Genomic DNA, 20,969 nt, shown 5'->3' with positions numbered 1-20,969 from the left:
CATATCTAAAATAACTCTTTGAAACATTAGCTTCAAATTCGGAATGACATTAAAATGACATTATTGAAGTCTAGCACAACTTTTACAAATTCCACTTATTGTTAGGAATGACATTACTCATACATGCAATAATTTGTTAATGCAAATCATAAAAATAAAGAGAAACTCGGACTTCATCAGCCGAAAAATTGATTATAAAATATTTGAATCTATACACGCATTTTGAACTATTCTTTAAATTTCTAAGATTGTTTTGTACTTCTATTCATCTTTTTTTCTTGGTAAATCTTCTATTTATCCTTTAACTATTGCATGGTATTTATCGAATTATATTATTCAAGTTTTCCTCATTTCCTCATTTAACTATTGCGTGGTATTTATCGAGTTATATTATTCAAGTTTTCCTCATTTAACTTTTGCGAGGTATTTATTGAGTTATATTATTTCAATTGAAGTTTTCCTCATTTCCTTTTATCGACCATAATAATGTAAATTAAACTTTATCGAGTTATATTATTCAATATCAAACCATTAGTAAGAAAACAAATTAAAGTATACCAAACCCTATTGCAAACCCAAAGTAACAATTCTAAATGATATTGGTATTAAATAAATAAAAAAATAAAAAAAAGTCCATAAAAAGAAAATATTGAAAAACATTAATTTAAAATGAAAAGTAAAAATGATTAACAATAAATCAAAACAAAAAGTGAACAGTAAAAATAGAAAGAAAAATGCCCCTTTCTAGATATTGATATAAATGGAAGGAAAGATGTTATAAAAAACACGAAAGGAAAAATTATTAAGAAAACAATAAGAAATAAAACACGGTAAGAATAACATAAAAAGATCAATATTTTAATTAAAGTAAATAAAAATAAGATAAAATATATATAAAAATATAGAAAGCAAATTTGAATAAAAGTAAAAATTATTATAAATAAAAAGTAAAAAGATAAAGAGTAGGAGAAAATAAATTACTGCAACATTAAATAAAATTCTTAATGCAATTAGCATGAAATGAAAGTAAAGAAATAAATTTATAATTAAAATAAAAAATTAGTGTGAATAAAATAAAGACACAGAAAGCAAAAGCAGGATAATAAAGAAAAAGAAAGAAGAAAGGGACAAATAAAATAAATTCAGAACAATTACAATAAAATAAAAACAGAAAATAAATAAAATTTAAATATAAAGAAGAAATAATTTAAAATTACAAAAACAACAAATAAAAAAGGAAAAAAAAATCAGACACTACAAAAAATAAAGAAGAAAAATGAAGAAAGAAGGAATGACAGAATATGAAAGGAAAGAATTTAAGAAAGTTTATCTTAATTAATATATGAAATAAATATTTTATTTCTTTTGTTTGAATTTGAATTATGAAAGTCGAACATAATTTGAAGGAAGAATTTCCTATAATAAATTGTAAGAGAATCATAAAAAGAAACAAGAATTTTTTTCTAAAAAGAACTATAATTAAGATAAGAAATAGAAATAGGATCTACTAAATATCTAAATTTGATCACAAATATGAACACAATAAAATTCTATCTAAACAAAAAAATATTTTCTCATAAAAATATATTATCAAGAGCTTCTTCATCTCCTTTTAATTTTGGCCCTAACTAATCCTAGCATCAATGCTGAAAATATTTTTTGCTATTTTTTCCCAATAAATAAGGTTACAGAATTTTGCTCAGAGCGCAAAAATAGAAAAAAATGAATTACCTCTATTTTTTTGTTATTCCAAATCTACTACGCATAAAAAAAATGTTTAATACAAATGGTATCATAATAAATCTTGAGTTAATCTATCCATGTTTATCGCAAAATTTTTAATTCCTTGCATTGGTCCCCAAAAACATAAAAAAACCTAACCAACAAAAAACTATCTTATAACTCAACTGCTTGTAGTGCATGTATTCTTCTATTTGCTTGTACCTCAAAATTTATCAAAGAAAGTAAGAAACTACCAAAATTCCAATTAATGGTTAAACTAAAATAGTTCTACTTATTTTTTTGATACGGAATTGGGCTATTAAGGAGTAATAAATTATTTTCAGTAGGTATCGTCAACAATTTATAACTATTGCATGGAATATGTTCATCTTTGAAGAATTTTTTCTTCTAGAATTTTACAATTAAAACTAAAAACATCTCTCATTTCTTTATTCGATCATAATAATAAAAACTATAGGCTTTAACGAATTACAATATTCAATGTGAAGAAGTTCTATCAAGTTTAAAAAATTGACATGGAACCTTTCGATCAACTAGTTTAAAAAATTGACATGGAACCTTTCGATCAACTAGTTTGGAACCCGTCTTAATTATGTATAACAATTCTTACCATTGGCTCTAGAAGAATGTCCTTATTAAGCAAACAATGCAAAGTATATTAAGCCCTATTGCATATCTAAAATAACTCTTTGAAACATTAGCTTCAAATTCAGAATGACATTAAAATGACATTAGTGAAGTCTAGCACAACTTTTACAAATTTCTACTTGTTGTTAGGAATGACATTACTCATACATGTAATAATTTGTTAATGCAAATCATAAAAATAATGAGAAACTCGGACTTCATTAGCCGAAAAATTGATTATAAAATATTTGAACCTATACACGTGTTTTGAACTATTCTTTAAATTTCTAAGATTGTTTTGTACTTTTGGTCATCCTTTAACTATTGCGTGGTATTAATCGAGTTATATTATTCAAGTTTTCCTCATTTAACTATTGGGTGGTATTTATCGAGTTATATCATTTCAATTGAAGCTTTCCTCATTTCCTTTTATCGACCATAATAATACAAATTAAACTTTATCGAGTTATATTATTCACTGTCAAACCATTGGTAAGTAAACAAATCAAAGTATACCAAACCCAATTACAAATCCAAAGTAACAATTTTAAATGATATTGGTATTAGATAAACAAATAAAAAAAATAAAAAACAAAGTCTATAAAACTGAAAACCTTGAAAAACATTAATTTAAAATGAGAAGTAAAAATGATTAAAAATAAATCAAAACAAAAAGTGAACAATAAAAATAGAAAGAAAAATGTCCCTTTCTAGATATCCATATAAATGGAAGAAAAGGTTATTAAGGATGCAAAAAGAAATAAAACACGGTTAAAATAACATAAAAAGATCGATATTATAATTAAAGTAAATTAAAATAAGATAAAAAATATAAAAATATAGAAAGCTGATTTGAATAAAAGTAAAATTATTATAAAATAAAAATAAAAAGATAAAGACTAGGAGAAAATAAATTACTGCAACATTAAATAAAATTCTTAATGCAATTTGCATGAAATGAGAATAAAGAAATAAATTTATAATTAAAATAAAAAATTAGTGTGAATAAAATAAAGACACAGAAAGCAAAAGCAGAAAAATAAATAAAAAGAAAGAAGAAAGGTACAAATAAAATAAATTCAGAATAATTATACTAAAATAAAAACAAAAAATAAATAAAATTAAAATATAAAGAAAAAATAATTTAAAATCAAATTTAAATTCACACAAACAACAAATATAAAAGAAGGAAAATGAAGAAAGAAGGAAAGTGACAGAATATGTAAGAAAAGAATTTAAGAAAGTTTATCTTAATGAAGATATGAAATAAATATTTTCTGTCTTTTGTTTTAATTTGAATTATGAAAGTGGAACATAATTTGAAAGAAGAAATTCCTATAATAAATTGTAAAAGAATCATAAAAAGAAACAAGAGTTTTTTCTTTCTAAAAAGAACTATAATTAAGATAAGAAATAGAAATAGGATCTACTAAATACCTAAATTTGATCACAAAAATGAACACAATTAAATTCTATCTAAACAAAAAAAATATTTTCTCAGAAAAAAATATCAACTAATCAAGAGCTTCTCCTTCCACTTTTAATGTTGGTGCTAACTAATTCTAGTAACAATGCCGAAAATATTTTTCGCTATTTGTTTTCTAGTAAATAAAGTCACAAAATTTTGTCCAGAGGAGTGTTTTAAAACTCGGATCGGTAACCGGTCGAGGTACTGGGTCACTGATTCAACCGGATTTATTGTTCACATATTAAAAGTATAAAAATACGACTTATATTAATAAAAATTCACATAAAAAAACTTTCAATGAGCTTCAAAAAATAAATTGATTTTCAATGATAGCAAATATTATATACTTCTAAGTTTCTAGCTCTAGACCATATCCTAATATTGGATTAAAATTGTAATATAAGTTAAATGCATCTTTTGTGCTTGACATGATACGGATAAATTAAATCATGATAACAAATAGCATGCATGAAATATACACTAAGAAAAGAGTGTCACCGTTATCATGATAACAAATAGTATGCATGAAATATACACTAAAAAAAGTGTCCACTGTTGAGATGAGATCATGAGACCATAAGTGTTTATCACTACTTAACTTCATGAGATCATTATAAGATGCAACTAAATTACATAAACGAACTGCACTAATCTAAAATATCTTATTATTTTCACCTTACTTTTAATCATATTTATCATAAAATATAAATATGATATAATTCAAGAGTTCTTATCAAAAAAAAAAAAAAAGTTACCAAAAAGAAGAAGAAGGAATAATCGGTCTAACCTGGGTCACCCGGTCAACCGGGTTTCGGCCGGGTGAACCGGTCCAATCCGGGTTGACTACAGAAGCGGTCCAACTACCTGCTCGGACCGGGAAACCCACTGGGTCACCGAGTCCCGGGTCGACCAGGCCGATCTGAGCCGGGTTTTAAAACACTCTCCACAGTGCAAAAATAAAATAAAAAACCTTTATTTCTTCAGTATTCCAAATTTATTGCGCATAAAAAAATGTAGAGAAAGTTCACCAATGCTCCTATGGTTTACTCCATAATCACTTATGCCCTGTGGTTTTTTTTCGATCACATATGCTCCTGTGCTTTGTAAAAACTAAGAAACCACAGGGGCATATGTGATAAAAAACATACCCTTTTACAAACCACAGGGACATATGTGATAAGAAAAAACCACAGGGACATAAGTGATTCTGGAGTAAACTACAGGGACATTGGTGAACTTTTCCCAAAAATGTATAATAGAAATGATATCATAATAAATTTTAAGTTAATCTAACCATTTTTATCAATAGTTTTCTCATTCGTTTTATCCACCTGCAAATCGAACTTTAATGAGTTATAACATTCAACATCAAGCAATTATTTTGATTCAAAAGAATGTCATTGAATCCTCCAACAACTAGTTAGCTTAGCACCAATTAAAATTTCTTTATAGAAATCTTAAAATGACATGAATTTAAAATTGTAAGAGATAATATTATTTCGTGAGATATGATAAAATATTTTAAAATTGAAAGAGATATTTTATCTCAGGTTAAAAAAAGAAATACTTTGGGGACTTCGCCCCTTAATGTTATCCAAAAAAGAAAGAAAAAAGAAACACTTATTTATTTGTTTTAAATGTTGGAAGTGACTTTGTATGTATTTTCATTAATCCTCAATCTTACTTTATTATAAAATATTATAATGAAGATTTTGGATAATTAATTGTCCACTCCACGGTGAGATAGCAACATAAGGGCTGAGGTTGTTGGTCTTGGTGAGGGGCTGAGGGCAGTAACGTAAATAGGAAGCACAAGCAAGGGTTATATATACCTAGAGACATGAACCCAAAAGCACACAGACCTTTTTCTTCGGCAAGTTACCCTTCTGAATTTGGCGTTTGTCTCGTGGTTACTCTGAAAGCGACCGCATCTATTTCGCTCTTCATTGGTCTTTACTAAGTCACACTCTCACATTCAACACTAATTCAATCTCATTCGCTTTTTCTCTTTCAAAGCGATTTTGGGGCTTCAAAGGGGCATTTGCAAGCAGCGCGGCGCAGCTCACTTTACCAGTGACTGTGTTCTGCGTCTTTCGATTCTCCCTTTCCCTTTTCACACAAGTGAGTTCAAATCGCTCTTTCTCCTTTCCATCATTGGTTTTTTGGACGATCAATCACTTTTTTTTTTTATCGGTGACTGCGAGTGCGGTAGTCGCTGTACAGAGGCATGATCTTTGTTCTGCATGTTACATGATCGTGCTTTCGGAAGGTTCCAGAATCGAGTTTCTGGCAATGTGCCTTCACTTTTCACTCATAACTAATAAATTTCTTAAGATTCTACTGCTAATCCACATTCTATAATCAGAAATCTTTATTAATTAGGATTATGGAACCAACCTGTATGACATTGATGTCTCCGTCCTAACCAAGTGTTCTTGAAGTGTGTTTTGGTTGATAACTTGGTGAAATCAAATTTCCCCCCTTCCATTGATCCGATTTAATCTTTACGCTGAATGTTGTGTTTATGTTCCCCTTGACAGTACAGTATTAGTTTATACGCTTCTTTTTTTGTTCAGGTTATCCTAATATTTTCGGACAAGGAACGTCTTCTGGTGCGAACCTTGGAGCGAAGCTTATCACTGTGCCCGACCCTTTATTGGTATTAGTTTATATTCTTTCACTACTGTCTTTTGACAGGGTTTTTTCCTCGAACAATTATTGCCTCCCAAAGTTACTGTGTTAAATACTGTCAATTTGGAATTTTCTTGTCTTATGGACTTGGTAAGACACTCCAGAGAATTTCTATCTTAAGGGAATTCGGCGTGTCCTACAGGCTACATCAGTGATTTTTCGTCTGTTTTGGGAAACCTTTCTATCAATAGTTCCGGCACATCTTTGGTTAAGCATAGCAATGAGCTTGTATGACCCAAATACAAGCCAGTCCATGCAAAATGGAAAGTCTTGCTATTAACTGAAACATCTTGCTGCTTCACCCTTTAAAATTTTGTGTCCTCTTTAAGTAAATTTTGCTTGCTGGACCTAATAATTTATTATTAGAATGTCTTGAAAAAGGTATTTATGTTGTTGTTTAATATTTGATTTTTTATTTTATTTTATTTTATAATATATCCTCCCATACTCGTACCTTAGTTCTTAAAATTTTGTCATACCCCTACCGGTACTATAACCATATTCATGCAACCTAGACTAAGCTAACAAACATACAAGTTCAGGTTTAGACAGTATGCGTGTGCATTATTTACTAACCTGTTCTTTAAGCTCATTTAGTTTATACTCTATTAATACTTTGCAAATGAATAGGCTGCTTGAAATTTTCTGCTGAGTGCAAGGTTACCAAGTTCTCATGGATGATGACATCTTTCGTGCGCACAAAGTGCCATCTTCTTCCATAACAGAGATAAAGTTCGATATTTTAACAAAGGCAGATATAGTTAAGTATATTCTTGATCTTATATCTATATGAGCTTTCTAATTATTCTTTGTGTATTAGTTCACTGTTACTTTAGCAATGAAATTAGATCAAATGGCATGCATTTACCGTGTGACACATAAACACCGAGTGGAGGGTGGGTTGAGAAGCACATCCTTGTTTGGTTGCATAAATTGAGTTTACCTTTTAACTAAGAAATCCCTATTATGCAGATTGGATTATCAATCATAAATCTTTTCTGATTGCCTTCTAATTTATTGACCATATATTGGATGCAGGAGAAATTCTCTGCCTTGGAGATAAATGCAGCCGGGCAGGTCACTTGTTCTGATTTGGGACTTCCAAATCTATCTTCTGAGTGCACCACATGTGGTGCTGTTTACGATAGAAATCATTGTGAAGGTGTGGATGAACAACATATTATATGGAAAATGTGTTTAGAGATTTTGTCATGATCATTGTAAATTTACTAGAAAAGATGCTGAAAGATTAGTATTTGATTTCAGGTCATTTTGGAGTGATCAAATTTCCTTTTACCATACTCCATCCATATTTTATGACAGAGATTGCACAAATTTTGAACGAGATTTGCCCTGCATGTAAATCTATTCGACGTGAATTACGGAACAAGGTCAGGACTTTTACTTTTCTACCAAATACTAATTCAGTTAATTTGATTTTTTTATTAAAATATGAATTTGGTTTTGGTCCACTGCTATTGTAAATGTTCAATATATTATATTAGGCATGTGTAATTTGCTTCGCATTGCTGTTAGAACAGTCAGGAGACAGCTCAGCTGTAGCTGTAGGAGTTATGATTCTGTTGAGAACAGAATCATAACACATTAAATTTTCGTTGCTTAACGGGTGAATTGACTAGACCAGACTGGTTGGTGCTTTGGTTCCTGGTTGAATTGGTTGATCTGGTCCTTTTTTAATAACAGTGCTCTAGATAAGCCAAAAAAATGAGTAAAACATTAATTACAGCATGTGTAATTTTCATTGCGCATTAATTACGAGTTTTAATTGTGATACATTGTCCATGTAAAACTCTTTGACAATTTTAGTGGCCAAAATGGTGTCCCTTCTCATTAGGTTGCAGTAACTATAGATTTTCACTTTTAATTAATGTTTTGAATTTGTTCTTTCATTGGCAGCAGCATGTGGCTCTTTGATAGTGTAAAACTCTTTTCATTTACTGTGTAAATCAGAAACAAATATGAACAAGGATCAGAGCAAAATTTTACACAAAAATGATTATTTCTGATTTTACTGTATGCATGAACTTGAGCTTTTCTATTTTTTTCCTCATATCAAATCTCATTGCTCTTTGGTCTGGAATAGTAAGAGTTCACTCCAACCAGTGTGCATGCACAAGTTCTCTCACATGCTTTTTTTGGCTACTTAAAGATGGAGTCACTTTGAGTATCTAAATCATTATCTTTGCTTATCTCCTGCAATAATAGAATTTATATAATGTTGCGTTCACATTATTCTAATGTTGAAACACGGTGGATCAGCCATATTTTATGATACTGACTTGGGACAAGCATCAGTGTTTTAATTGAAGGTTCAAAATACTTTATGAAAAGAACTTCAGCTTTGACATTTATAGCCTGAACTAAGTGGCTGATTTCAGCCATTGCTTGACTGTTTCAATTATATATGAGAGGTATGTAGGCTACAGGAATCTCTTTCAATCACAGGTTACTGTGTTGAATCAACTTGGGAACCTAACATCCAATATTCTACTCCGTTTTGCCTCTTGCTTTGAGAAAAAGGCAAAGAAAAACAAATATTTGTTTTATACTTTTACTAATTGAATGAACTAAAAGTTAAACCTATTTGTTTTATTCATTTAAAAGAAGCCAAATTTAATCTTTTTTGTTTCTGCTCTCTTCCACAATAAAAGTTTTCCTTCACTTTCTCTCTGTGCGTGTATTTTATTTATCTTTGTGTCCTGTCCTATCTGTAGGTTTATGGACATGGTTTTTTTTTTTTTTTTTTTTTTAAGATGTTTCTTTGTCGGCTATACAAATAGATTGAAGATCCAACCTTTTTTAAGTACTCACTCATCAGCCACTCTATGATCAATATTATTTAGTTGAATAGTTAATTGTTCATAAACTGGAAATATTTTTAACAAGAATTCAATTTTGAATTCCCCACAAAGACTCAATTTTTTGGGAATACTGGAACTAAAAATTTTGGGTGAACCGGAGCAGTGATTAAAACTGTTCCTTCATGACTGAAAGGTCATGGGTTCGAATCCAGGAAACAGTCTCTTTGCAATTATGCAAGGGTAAGGCTGGGTATAAGGATTTCCTCCACCCCACACTTGCTAGTCGGGTTTAACGAGGAATGGTTTTACTGGAACTAAAAAATTTAATGGAGTAGAAAAATAAGATAGTTCTCTGTTCCATTCATTTACTATTTAGTTCCCAAACAATGGTAATGGCATGTGATTCTGTCCCCTTATTAATCTTTCAAAGATGGGGAAAGTAGCCTTGCTCCATTCCTTTCTTTCCCTTCCCAGCCCTCCTGCTCTTGTTCTGTTATGTTCCGTTCCACTAAAAAATAAAATCCAAGCAGAGTGTAAAAATTAAACCAATAACCAGTTGTTTAGCATGTGTAAAGTAGACAATTAGACATGAAAAGAAATAGAGAGTTTGGACCTTCCATCCTGGGATGGGATGCCTAGATCATAAGGCAACTCTTTTTATTTTTTATTTTTTAAAAATCCTTCCCAAAATGTCCCAACTTTTAAGTTATATGGGATTCTCAAGTGCAATCACACATTGTCTGAGAAATTCTGCATACTGACGTACTTACCTGTGGTCTTTGCTTCCAGCTATTCCAAGAAAATCATTCTGTAGTTTTTTGGTCATTGTTTCTTTGTTGTTGTTATGTAGGTTGCCATTATGGATTTTCATTATTACTTGTTATCTACTTCCTATTGATAATTCAGTTATCTTCTTATAGGGTGCTCAATTAATCTCTGGAATCAAGCAGCTTAATGGTTGCAAATACTGTTTTGTAAGTTTGCATTGCTTCATCTTGGTTTGTTCACTCTGGAAAAAAGGAATTTTTTTTCCTTTTTATTCTTCTGTTGTTTGTGATTCTAAGACAGCTTGCGCATCAAACAGGGAAATGGTATGGGTCGTTATCCAGCAATGAAATTCAGAGTTTCTTCAAATGATCTCTTCAGAAGAACTGCAATTATTGTTGAAATAAATGATAAGACTTTAAAGAAGAAGAAAACTTTGGGGCCAAGATTGCCTGCTGATTACTGGGATTTTATTCCTAGAGATGCTCAACAAGAAGAAAATTATGTAAATAGAAGGGTTTTATCACCTCTTCAGGTAGCATTGCCCACTTTTACATACTTGTTGCAGTTTTGAATTATTTTCCTTTGGATAGTATGATATTAATATGCACTATATTAAAATTTAGTCTTTGCTAGAAGGTTACCAGTATGTTCCATAATTGTATAGTTGTATCATGTTAAATAGGATTAAAGAATGGGGATATGTGCTGTTTCCAGCTTAAATGCTTATTAGTGCCTCTAATGAACATGCTGCTTCGAAGCTTCAATTTGTGTCACATAAATGTATATACATGATTTAGCATATGCAAATTCGAAAAGGTAAAAAAATCATATAAATCTTTGTTTGCTTGCTTTGAAGTGGACAGGAAAGATACAATTATTTATCTGATTTGTATGGGGTTTAATTGCAACCAAATACATGCATTGTTGACTCAAATATTGGGATTCAAACTTGTTAGTTTTTAATTACTTGGTTTGTATTAATTACTTTATTGGACCCTCTGTATTGAGAAATGCTTTTTGATGTTTTTTGGAGTGACTGGGAAGCTAGGTCTGCTGGTATAAGCATACCATTTATTCCAAAAGGTTCCTGAATTTGTTATGATATTCTAAACTTAATTTTGAGTCATTTTTATTATGTGGTCATGCTTTTCTGCTTGTGTTATACTGATATTATTCTATATCTCCCCTTTTGATTTTCAGGTTCAGCTTTTGTTGAGTGATGTAGATCCAAACTTTATTGAAAAATTTGTTCGAAGAGCGGATTTGCTTAATCTTGAATGCTTTCCGGTGACGCCAAATTGTCATCGTGTGACAGAAGTACCTTATGCATTTTCCAAAGCAAAAGGATCGTTGAGCTATGTAAATATATTTCTTTTTCTCCTTTTATTTTCTATTTATTTATTTATAAGCTGTCACGTATAGTCACATGAATTCCAATTTTTGTTATGATACTTTTTCTTGTTAAATATTTTTAGGATGACCGGACCAGGGCTTGTAAGAAATTGGTTGATTTCAGGGGTACAGCTGAAGAGTTAAGTTCTCGTGTGTTGGATTGCCTGAGGATCTCTAAGGCAAGCTGCCCAGCCGTTTTGCCTTTTTTATTTTGCCATGTTGTTGAAATGTTTGATTTTTGCTTATGATTCTACTTTTATAATGCAGCTAAATCCTGATAAAACACCACATAATATTTTTACTGATATCCAACAAAGAAAGATTGCAGAAAATGGTTGTAATTCTTCTGGTTTGAGATGGATGAAAGATGTGGTTCTTGGAAAACGCAATGATAGTTCATTCCGGTCTGTGGTTGTTGGTGATCCAGATCTTGAGCTTGGTGAAATTGGTATACCATGTCAAATTGCAGAAAGTTTGCAGGTTTCTGAGTATGTGAACAGCCATAATAAAGAAAAATTGCATTATTGTTGTGAGCTACACTTGTTAGAGAAGGGACAAATAAATGTCTGCAGAAAGGGTCGTTCAGTTGTACTGTACAAAAAGGAGGATCTACAAATAGGAGACATTATTTATAGGCCTCTTGGTGATGGGGATAAAGTGTTGGTAAATAGGCCTCCTTCCATTCACCAACATTCTATGATTGCTCTCAGGGTTAGGGTCCTTCCGATATCTTCTGTAGTATCTATTAACCCACTCTGTTGTTCCCCCCTGCGTGGGGATTTTGATGGTGATTGCCTTCATGGGTATATTCCACAATCAGTTGGTGCAAGAGTTGAGCTTAATGAGCTGGTTGCTTTAGATAAGCAATTGATTAATGGGCAAAGTGGTAGAAATCTGCTTTCACTTTCTCAGGATAGTTTAACTGCTGCATATTTGCTGATGGAAGATGGGGTCCTTTTAAATGTTTACCAAATGCAGCAGCTTCAAATGTTTTGCAGTAAAAAATTAACACCTGCTGCAATTGTAAAAGCTCCTTCAAGTAAAACCTCATTTTGGAGTGGCAAGCAAGTGTTCGGCACGCTCTTGCCGTCTAAGTTTGACTATGATTTTCCTTCAAATGGTGTTTTTGTCAGTGACGGGGAGCTTATATCTTCTTCTGAGGCTTCTGGTTGGTTGCGTGATTCTGACCACAATGTTTTCCAATGTCTTGTGGAACGTTTTCAAGGGAAAACTCTAGAATTCTTGTATGCTTCTCAGAAAGCTCTTTGTGAATGGTTATCAATGACAGGATTTAGTGTTTCACTCTCAGACTTGTACCTTTCTTCTGACTCTGATGCACGGAAAAATATGATGGAGGAGATCTCCTTTGGCTTACGAGAAGCAGACCAGGCATGTAATTTCAGACAGTTATTGGTAGATTATTATTGTGATTTTCTGTCTGGGCATCTTCAGGAGAATGAAAATGCTATGACTGTTGATGCGGATCGTTCGCATTATGAAAGGCAAATATCCGCTGCTCTCAGTCAAGCATCAGTTGATGCTTTTAGACAAGTTTTTCGCAATATTCAAAGTTTAGCTGACAAATATGCATTTAAGGACAATACTTTCCTTGCTATGTTTAAGGCTGGAAGCAAAGGTAATTTACTGAAACTAGTACAACATTCCATGTGCCTTGGCCTGCAACATTCTCTGGTTCGCTTGTCATACAGAATTCCCCATCAACTTTCTTGTGAAGCTTGGAATAGTCAGAAGGAGCTTGATTCAATCCAGATGTTTTCTGGTACTCTTGAATCTGTTAAGTCTTACATTCCATGTGCTGTGGTTGAAAGCTCTTTTCTGACTGGGTTGAATCCATTTGAATGTTTTGTTCATTCAGTGACAAATCGTGATAGCTCTTTTAGTGACAATGCAGACCTTCCCGGAACGTTGACACGCAAACTTATGTTCTTCATGCGTGATTTGTATGATGCATATGATGGAACTGTCAGAAATTTATATGGTAATCAGCTGATTCAGTTTTCTTATGATACTGAGGAGGACTCATCTTCTGATTGCTGTTTTCAAGAATATACTATAGGTGGTGAACCAGTTGGAGCACTTTCTGCTTGTGCGATTTCTGAAGCTGCATACAGCGCTTTGGGTCAACCAGTTAGTCTGCTTGAAACATCACCTTTGCTGAATTTAAAATACGTCCTAGAGTGCGGTTCAAGGAAAAAACGTGGTGCCCAAACTGTGTCCTTATTTTTATCTGAGAAACTTGGTAAACACAGAAATGGGTTTGAGTATGCAGCCCTAGAAGTTAAGAATTATTTGGAAAGAATGATATTCTCGAACATTGTATCTACTGTCATGATAATATTCACTCCACAGTCTTGCATCCTAGAAAAACACAGTCCCTGGGTTTGCCATTTTCATTTAGACAAGGAAATTATAATGAGAAGAAAATTGAAAGTGGATTCTATCATTGACTCTCTTTACCAGAGATGGGACTCCCTAAGCAAAAAATCAAAAGTCATATTTTCCAGTTTGAAAATATCAAGCAAGTAAGTTTCTTCTGTTCTGGTGCTTCAAACAACTTTTATTGTTACTTGAGGAAGCCTTCACTGTTCATGAAGGCTGTAAAAAGATTGATGCTTTACATCATTCTGATTCCCACTGCTGTCTCCTATCCCAGAGTTCTATATTAATTTGCTGTGCCTGTTGAGCATAGGATGTTAATCCAGATAGGCAATAAACTACATCTGGAGTTGTTATTCCTGTAAATTTATTTAAGTCGTGATTCCAGAACAGTTTTGTTGCTTCTGCTATGCTAAGTCAAAGTCAAAATGATATTTGTTTTACTAGTTTCCTTACTGTCAACAGTTGTACGTATTTACCCAACTACTTTTGATGCAAGCCCTGATACTTTCTATAATTTTGGTACTTCCTTTAAATATAACTGAAGACCTCTCTGGCTTTGATACAATTTGTTACAGAACTACAGAGAACTTTTTAAATAGTAGAAAGGAAGAGAACAGAGATTGAAAATTAGAAGTGAAGGTAGACAAGTAGGGGATCATCTATAATGATGATCAAGTATGTACTCAATATTTTAATTACGATGAGACCATTATAGAGGTATTTGGAAGTTTCTTTGTTACTAAAGTTGTCAATCATGTTGCAACTTAACTTTTTAAGCTCGGTATTGTTCTGTAGACCAGATGTGTATTTACTATTTACAGCATAGACTTTATATAACAGGTAAGATAATTATAAGTTTCAATTTTGATCAAGAAAGAACAAAGCCAAGGGTGATTAAATAGATTTTTACATAGGGGAAAACTGGTCCTGTTTTTCAGGCTTATAAAAAAGCAACCTAGTGTCATAAAGTTCGTGGTATGCTTAAGGTCCAGGTCACATGGCAATCCTAACGTTGTGCAAGGGTCCCCTTCATGTCTCAATACCTGCTGGAATGTAAAGGACGCCAGCTGTTAGTGGTGATAAACAGTATAATCCTTTACAGATATGTTGAGGGATTGGGTAGCTTTTCTTCATTGATATTTTTCACTTTTTCTTTGTTTTTTGTAGCTTGTTTCTATTTACAAGTTAAGGAGGTCTTTGTATTTATCTTCTCTTTGTTCTAATGTGTTTCTTCTTTTAACAAAATAGTTGATTCAAATTGCTTATATTATCTCTCTAACTTTTTCTGCATTAATTGTTATTCTTGCTTGGAGCTTTACCATCCCTATTAACTCAGACAATGAAATCGCAGGAAGTGTTGTGAAGATTACATGGCTAAGAAAGGTGAAGATACTTCTACAGATAAAGTAAAGGAGGGTGAAGATTGCATCACTGTTACTATTGTTGAAAGCTCTAAGAATTCTATACAACTGGATGATGTTCGGGACTTGATGATGCCTTTTCTTCTAGGAACAGCTATAGAAGGTTGGCAATAGTCTAATGTGAATATCTATTTGTAGTTTCAAATGATGATTTGTACATTAGCCTTTTAGAAATTACCTTGATGAGCTGATATACGCTGGGACATTTCTTCAACTGTTGTTCAAGTTCAAAGTATGTTTTGGTGCATAGTTATAGTTTTTCTTTGTGGTCGTATTAACTTGTATGATTCCATGTTTGTGACAAAAAATTTACAATTCATTTGGCTATGATGGACGTTAAATAGAGTTAAAAGATTTTGTTTTTTCTTTTTTTGGATAATGAAGTTAAAAGCATAGTTGTATCAACGTAGTTCTACCTAGTCAGATGGCCAGGTCACCAAAAATCAGTCAGATATTTAAAAAAAATAAAAAATAAAAAATAAAAAATTGATTTTTACCACTAGTTTTACGACATATGGGTTAAAACATGCATGCATATGTATTTCTTGTTATGGTAAAAATATGATCATATTTACGGTTATCATCATGAATTCCTGAAATACTCTTTAGGATTTCTGGAGATCACGAAGGTTGAAATTCTCTGGAATGATCTGTCAAAAGTACCAAATTCTTATAATTGTTCTTCTGGTGAACTGTACTTGAGGGTTACGATGTCCACCGACAGTCATAATGGAGCATTCTGGGGTGTACTCATAAATCATTGTCACAAGATTATGCATATGATTGACTGGACACGAAGTCATCCAGATAACATTCATCATTTCAGCTCAGCCTATGGAATCGATGCAGGGGTGCAATATTTTCTTCATGTGTGTATGGTTTAATAACTTTCCCTCCTTTATTTTAGGTTCCAACTGCAGTATATGGCAATATGTATTTAATTTACTAGCATATGGTTTTAACTGTAGAATTTGGCATCTGCAACATCTGATACTGGCAAGTCAATACTTCCTAAGCATTTGCGTCTTGTTGCCAATAGTCTCTCAGCTTGCGGAGAGTTTGTGGGATTAAATGCTAAAGGCATGGCACGGCAAAGACAACATGCATCTGTTTCATCACCCTTTGTGCAAGCATGCTTTTCTGTCAGTTTTCACATTTATCATTCCTGTCAAATGCTTCTTGATTTATCATGTAATGAGATTATGATAGCCCATATAATTCATGCTGGAATGTTATTGCAGAATCCTGGTGGTTGCTTTATAAAAGCTGCTAAGTCTGGAGTTGTGGATGATCTCCGGGGAAGCCTAGACGCATTGGCTTGGGGAAAATGTCTTTCAATGGGGACGAGTGGACAGTTTGATATCATATATTCAGAGAAGGTGAAGTTATTGTTTTTTATCTGTTAAATTTCTTGTCTCCAATCATGTTTTAATGGATCTTGAATTGATTCTATTTTCAAAGAACCCAAGAATGTCCAAGGCAGTTGCGCAAAGGTTTTAATGTATAAGGACATTTTCCTGCCCTGAAAAAATCTTTTAGTCTTTTTTTAATAGAAAACTGATATGTCTGACATATTCAAGTTATGAAAATTTTTCGCTTTATATCATAAACTTTTGAGCAAATCCTCACAAAAATACAGCACCCTCTTTGTGCTTATTATAGGCTTTCTTATTGACCGTTTCCGCGTTCAAATGTGGCCATTTGTAATGCATTTTAATAGCTTTACACTGATTTTTATATCACGAGGTTGTAGAGATATATGGCTTTGGTTTCTCCATTATCATTTTCAATTCATACACCTTAATTCGCTGTTTCTAGTAAACATTTTATTTATTTCTCTGGCAACAATGCAAGTGCATTAGAGCTGAGGATATTTTATCTGGGTTTGTGCTGGGGAAGGAAAGGTTTATAAGAGCTTGTGGGTTATAAACAAAATTATCTTGTACTTTGCAAGTTGTCATGTATTACTTTGTCATTTAAAATGGTCTGACATTTGCTTTTATCAGGGACAAGAGCTTGCTAAGTCTGTAGATGTGTATAACCTGCTAGAAGACAGTTTTGACCAGCTGAATGATAAGATTGATACCCCTGATTCTCACAAGTATTCATCTGACAAGTGCGGTTCTGAGTTTAGGTATAAAAATGGTGGTTATGCCTTGAAAGAGAGTAAACAGTGGAAAAGCATTTTGAGAAATTTCGTGACTGTAAATGATATTCAGAAGCTGACTGTTTCATCAAGGCGCATATTGAACAAGTAAGATAATCCACATATAACTTTTCTATGTCAATATGATGTGTTGTGTATTTAAGGGCATAAAGCACTGTATATTCTATGTAGTGTTGTTTATATTACCATATATAGTGTGCATTATATTAAATAGCACAACTGGAGGGTTGTGTATGTATTAGTATGCCTGCCATGATGGGTTCTTGTATTTTGGTGCTTGCGCGAAAGTATTTTCTGCTGCATCATCATTATTCATTAAATTATGTTTTTTTCTTTCTTTCTTTCTTTCATTCTTTAACAAAATTTAGATCATGGAGTATTTTTTCCTTGAGTACAATGAGATCAACTGCTTTGCCTTCTTGGGTAATCTTTTAAAGTATCATGCTTTGTTTGGACGGAAATCTTTTATTAAACTTGTTAAGAGATAGAAATCCATCCTTGAGACTCATCCCAACAACTGAAACTTTTAGGAGAGAATTGGTCCTTTAAAAACTTATTTTCTGTGTAGCTGTATCACAGTGTTTTGTATTAAGTATGATCAATAACAATTTTTTTTTTGAGATACTGATATCAATTTATCTTAATTATTTCCCTCTGGAAATTAATTAGTAACATCAATAATTTACTGAGGGAGTGTTGAGTGATAGATTTTACGTTGGGAGCACAAGGAAAAAACTTCGAATGGTTATAAATTTGTTTATACAGTTGGCTCAAACATACAATTGAACTTGATAAAATGGTTTGGGAGGGTTTTTTTTTTTTTTTTAAAAAAAGAATATGCATTTATTGATAGAGGATTATTATTATTATTCCTTCCTTTCGCAGACCACCAAGGCAGTTTCATTTATTTATTTATTATGTTCCTCTAGGCTGTCCCATGTAGATCCTTCTTATTCTCCATTCAACTCATAAATTTAGGGGCAGGGTAGGCAACCAATTTTATAATTGAATTTTGAAATGAAGTTTAGTTTTTACCTTTTCTTCTTCCAGTTTCAGGAGATTGGACTTTTAAAATAAGGGTTAAATTATTCTTTTAGGCCCCTATTGTTTCACTGAATTTGCAAGTAAGTCCTTATAGTTTTAAAAGTTTTAACGGGTCACTTTACATCCAATTTTTTTTCGAGTAGTTGTTTGTTTTGTGAATATTGTTACTAAGCTTGAGGTATATATTTATTGGGAACAGTTGTGTTTGTTTGTCTTGGTTCCCTTATCATGATTGAAGATCTATGTTTTGCAGAATCATTGTCTACTTTGGTTGTTGTCTATGTAGGTATTCGATTGATCAGCTATTAAGTGAGTGGGACAAGGTAACAATGCTGAAGGTTTTGCGTTTTCATCCTCGTAGAAAAGAAAAACTTGGCCCTGGGCCACAGGACATAAAGGTATGTGTGCTTGTGTGAAGAAGGTTTGTATGCGAGGCCAAAATTTATTTTGTTTCTTCATGCATGTGCATAAAGGTAATGTTTATTTAACTAGAGCACTTCAATTTCAAAGTCGTGAAATTTTATTTATGTTCTATGAAGAAAATTATTATCTCTGCCTTCAGTTTAACATATTCCTTTGAAAATGTTCATTTGATTTTTGTCGATGTTACATCATGGTAAACATCTATACATTATTGAACTTGTTGAATTTAGTGCGGTCACGAAAACAAGCATAAGCTCACCAATCCCCCTCTCCCCAGCATCCCATAAGGCTTCTACAATCTTCTCCTTTTCCTTCTTACTACTAAATTTTGTGGCCATTTGCAATGGTGTTGCATGGGCTAATCTCACGTAGCACTTGTCCATGTGCTGTCGATGCCCATGTGGGTATGATACCTGATGCAGCAAGAGATTTTTCAATTTATTTGTGTCGGTATCTTTTGAACATACCACCTGATAATTTTGCATAAAAAGTAGAAAAGCTTATCTAATATTGCATTGTTTTTTCTTCATTCTAAAACTTTAGTTGCTAAAATATTTGTTTTCACACTGGGTTAACTCTGCCAAATATCCCTAAAAAAGCAAAATGAAAATGGTGCAGCCATGTTTTGTGAAAATAAGAAGAATGAAGAGAAATGTTTTGCGTTTGTTAAGTTAAATTGCTTGGTACAATTGAACATTTTCTTCTCTTTTTTTAACATATTTAAACTGAAATTTAGGAGCTACTATTTCACTTTTCTATTAGGAAAATTTCATTCCAAAAAAAACATTTATTGGAGGAAACCCCTATTAATGATATAGCAGCTATAAGAAAGAAATTATTTAACTTTAAACTGCAACCCGCTCACGTATTAATAAGTTTAACATAGAGATGATTGTGACAATTTTGCTTCTTTTGCCAATGTCAAAATTTTACTAGTTAAATGCTTTGTGTAATAAAGTTCTCTTGCTCGTGGTTACCCATGCCTTTTTTTTTTTTTTTTTGTCTTTTCTATTCGCAGGTTGGATGGCATCCTAAACATAAGGATAGCCGTTGTTTCCATATAATACGTACCGATGGGACTGTTGAAGATTTTTCCTACCGCAAGTGCATTCTTGGTGCTCTTGAGATTGTTGATCCAGAAAAGTCCAAGAGCCAGAAGAAAAAATGGTCGGGGAAGGATGACATTTAAGTTATCTTTATGCATGCATGTCCAAGCATAATAAGTGACTGGCATTTGAACTGGTGACAGTCATAGACTAAAAAATGAGGTGATGTTTTTCTCTGAAGAAATTATGGTAATATACAGTTGGAAGGTTAATAGCAGTGCCAAGACTCTTCAATCACAAAAAACAAGGTTGTTTTTCTACCTTTGATTTAAAAGGTTGTCCCAAATCAATGGTAGAGAAGCACAGTTGTCTTTTGTGGGTTTTGAGTAATGCCATTGGCATTAATCCAACTAAAAGGTGAATAGTTTGGAGCCTTCTTTCGTTGTATACTATCTCAAAGCTAGACTGAGTAGTAGTTAACTCAAATGTAGCTCGATGAATTTATCTCGTCTGATAGAAGCAGTGGCAGCGAATCAAGATGAAAGTGATAATTTTGTACAGCGCACATTTTGAAACAAGGAGATGACGCATAGAAGGGAGTATACAAGTTGAAAGCAAATGGTAGTACATTTTTTTTAATATTAACAACTAGCTTATCTTTTCGTGATAAAATATGGAGTGGGTTCTTACCTTAGCTTCTTTTTGCTACTTCCACTAATACTTTGTTTGCCTCCGATTACGTTAGGCAAAGAAAGATCTAGTGGAAGCAGCAACGAGAAGCTTGTAAAGATTTTACCCCAGACCAGATGTATTGATGAATATGTGGCAGTTAATGTATTATTTGTTTAGCCTGCCTCCTTCAAATGCGATTGCTGTCTCCTGCATCACTACACACACACACACACACAAATTCAATGCTGATAATTTCTTATTAGCATGTATTTCACTCAAATCAGC

The 20,969-nt window shown here is 32.5% G+C and overlaps 1 protein-coding gene across 1 annotated transcript; it reads left to right on the top strand.

Moving 5' to 3' along the window:
- Nucleotides 1-7,171: 7,171 nt before the first annotated feature.
- Nucleotides 7,172-20,660, top strand: LOC133302095 (DNA-directed RNA polymerase IV subunit 1; the record flags this gene model as incomplete). The annotated part of the gene is given in 17 exon segments (XM_061501823.1): nucleotides 7,172-7,201; nucleotides 7,203-7,400; nucleotides 7,568-7,691; nucleotides 7,796-7,920; nucleotides 10,272-10,325; nucleotides 10,436-10,651; nucleotides 11,320-11,478; nucleotides 11,595-11,690; nucleotides 11,779-14,054; nucleotides 14,109-14,120; nucleotides 15,305-15,435; nucleotides 15,942-16,201; nucleotides 16,301-16,474; nucleotides 16,574-16,711; nucleotides 17,339-17,586; nucleotides 18,830-18,941; nucleotides 19,985-20,660. Coding segments are annotated over 17 exon segments (4,524 nt in total), but the record flags the coding sequence as incomplete, so codon positions are not given.
- Between the last annotated feature and the right edge of the window lie 309 nt (nucleotides 20,661-20,969).

The sequence above is a fragment of the Gastrolobium bilobum genome, unplaced genomic scaffold, assembly GCF_033153095.1.
Source record: "Gastrolobium bilobum isolate Gb01-03AN ecotype WA unplaced genomic scaffold, APGP_CSIRO_Gbil_v1 utg5726, whole genome shotgun sequence".
Classification (NCBI taxonomy): Eukaryota; Viridiplantae; Streptophyta; class Magnoliopsida; order Fabales; family Fabaceae; genus Gastrolobium; species Gastrolobium bilobum.
The sequence above is the reverse complement of the archived record's forward strand: the minus strand, read 5'-3'. Positions and strand labels throughout refer to the sequence as shown.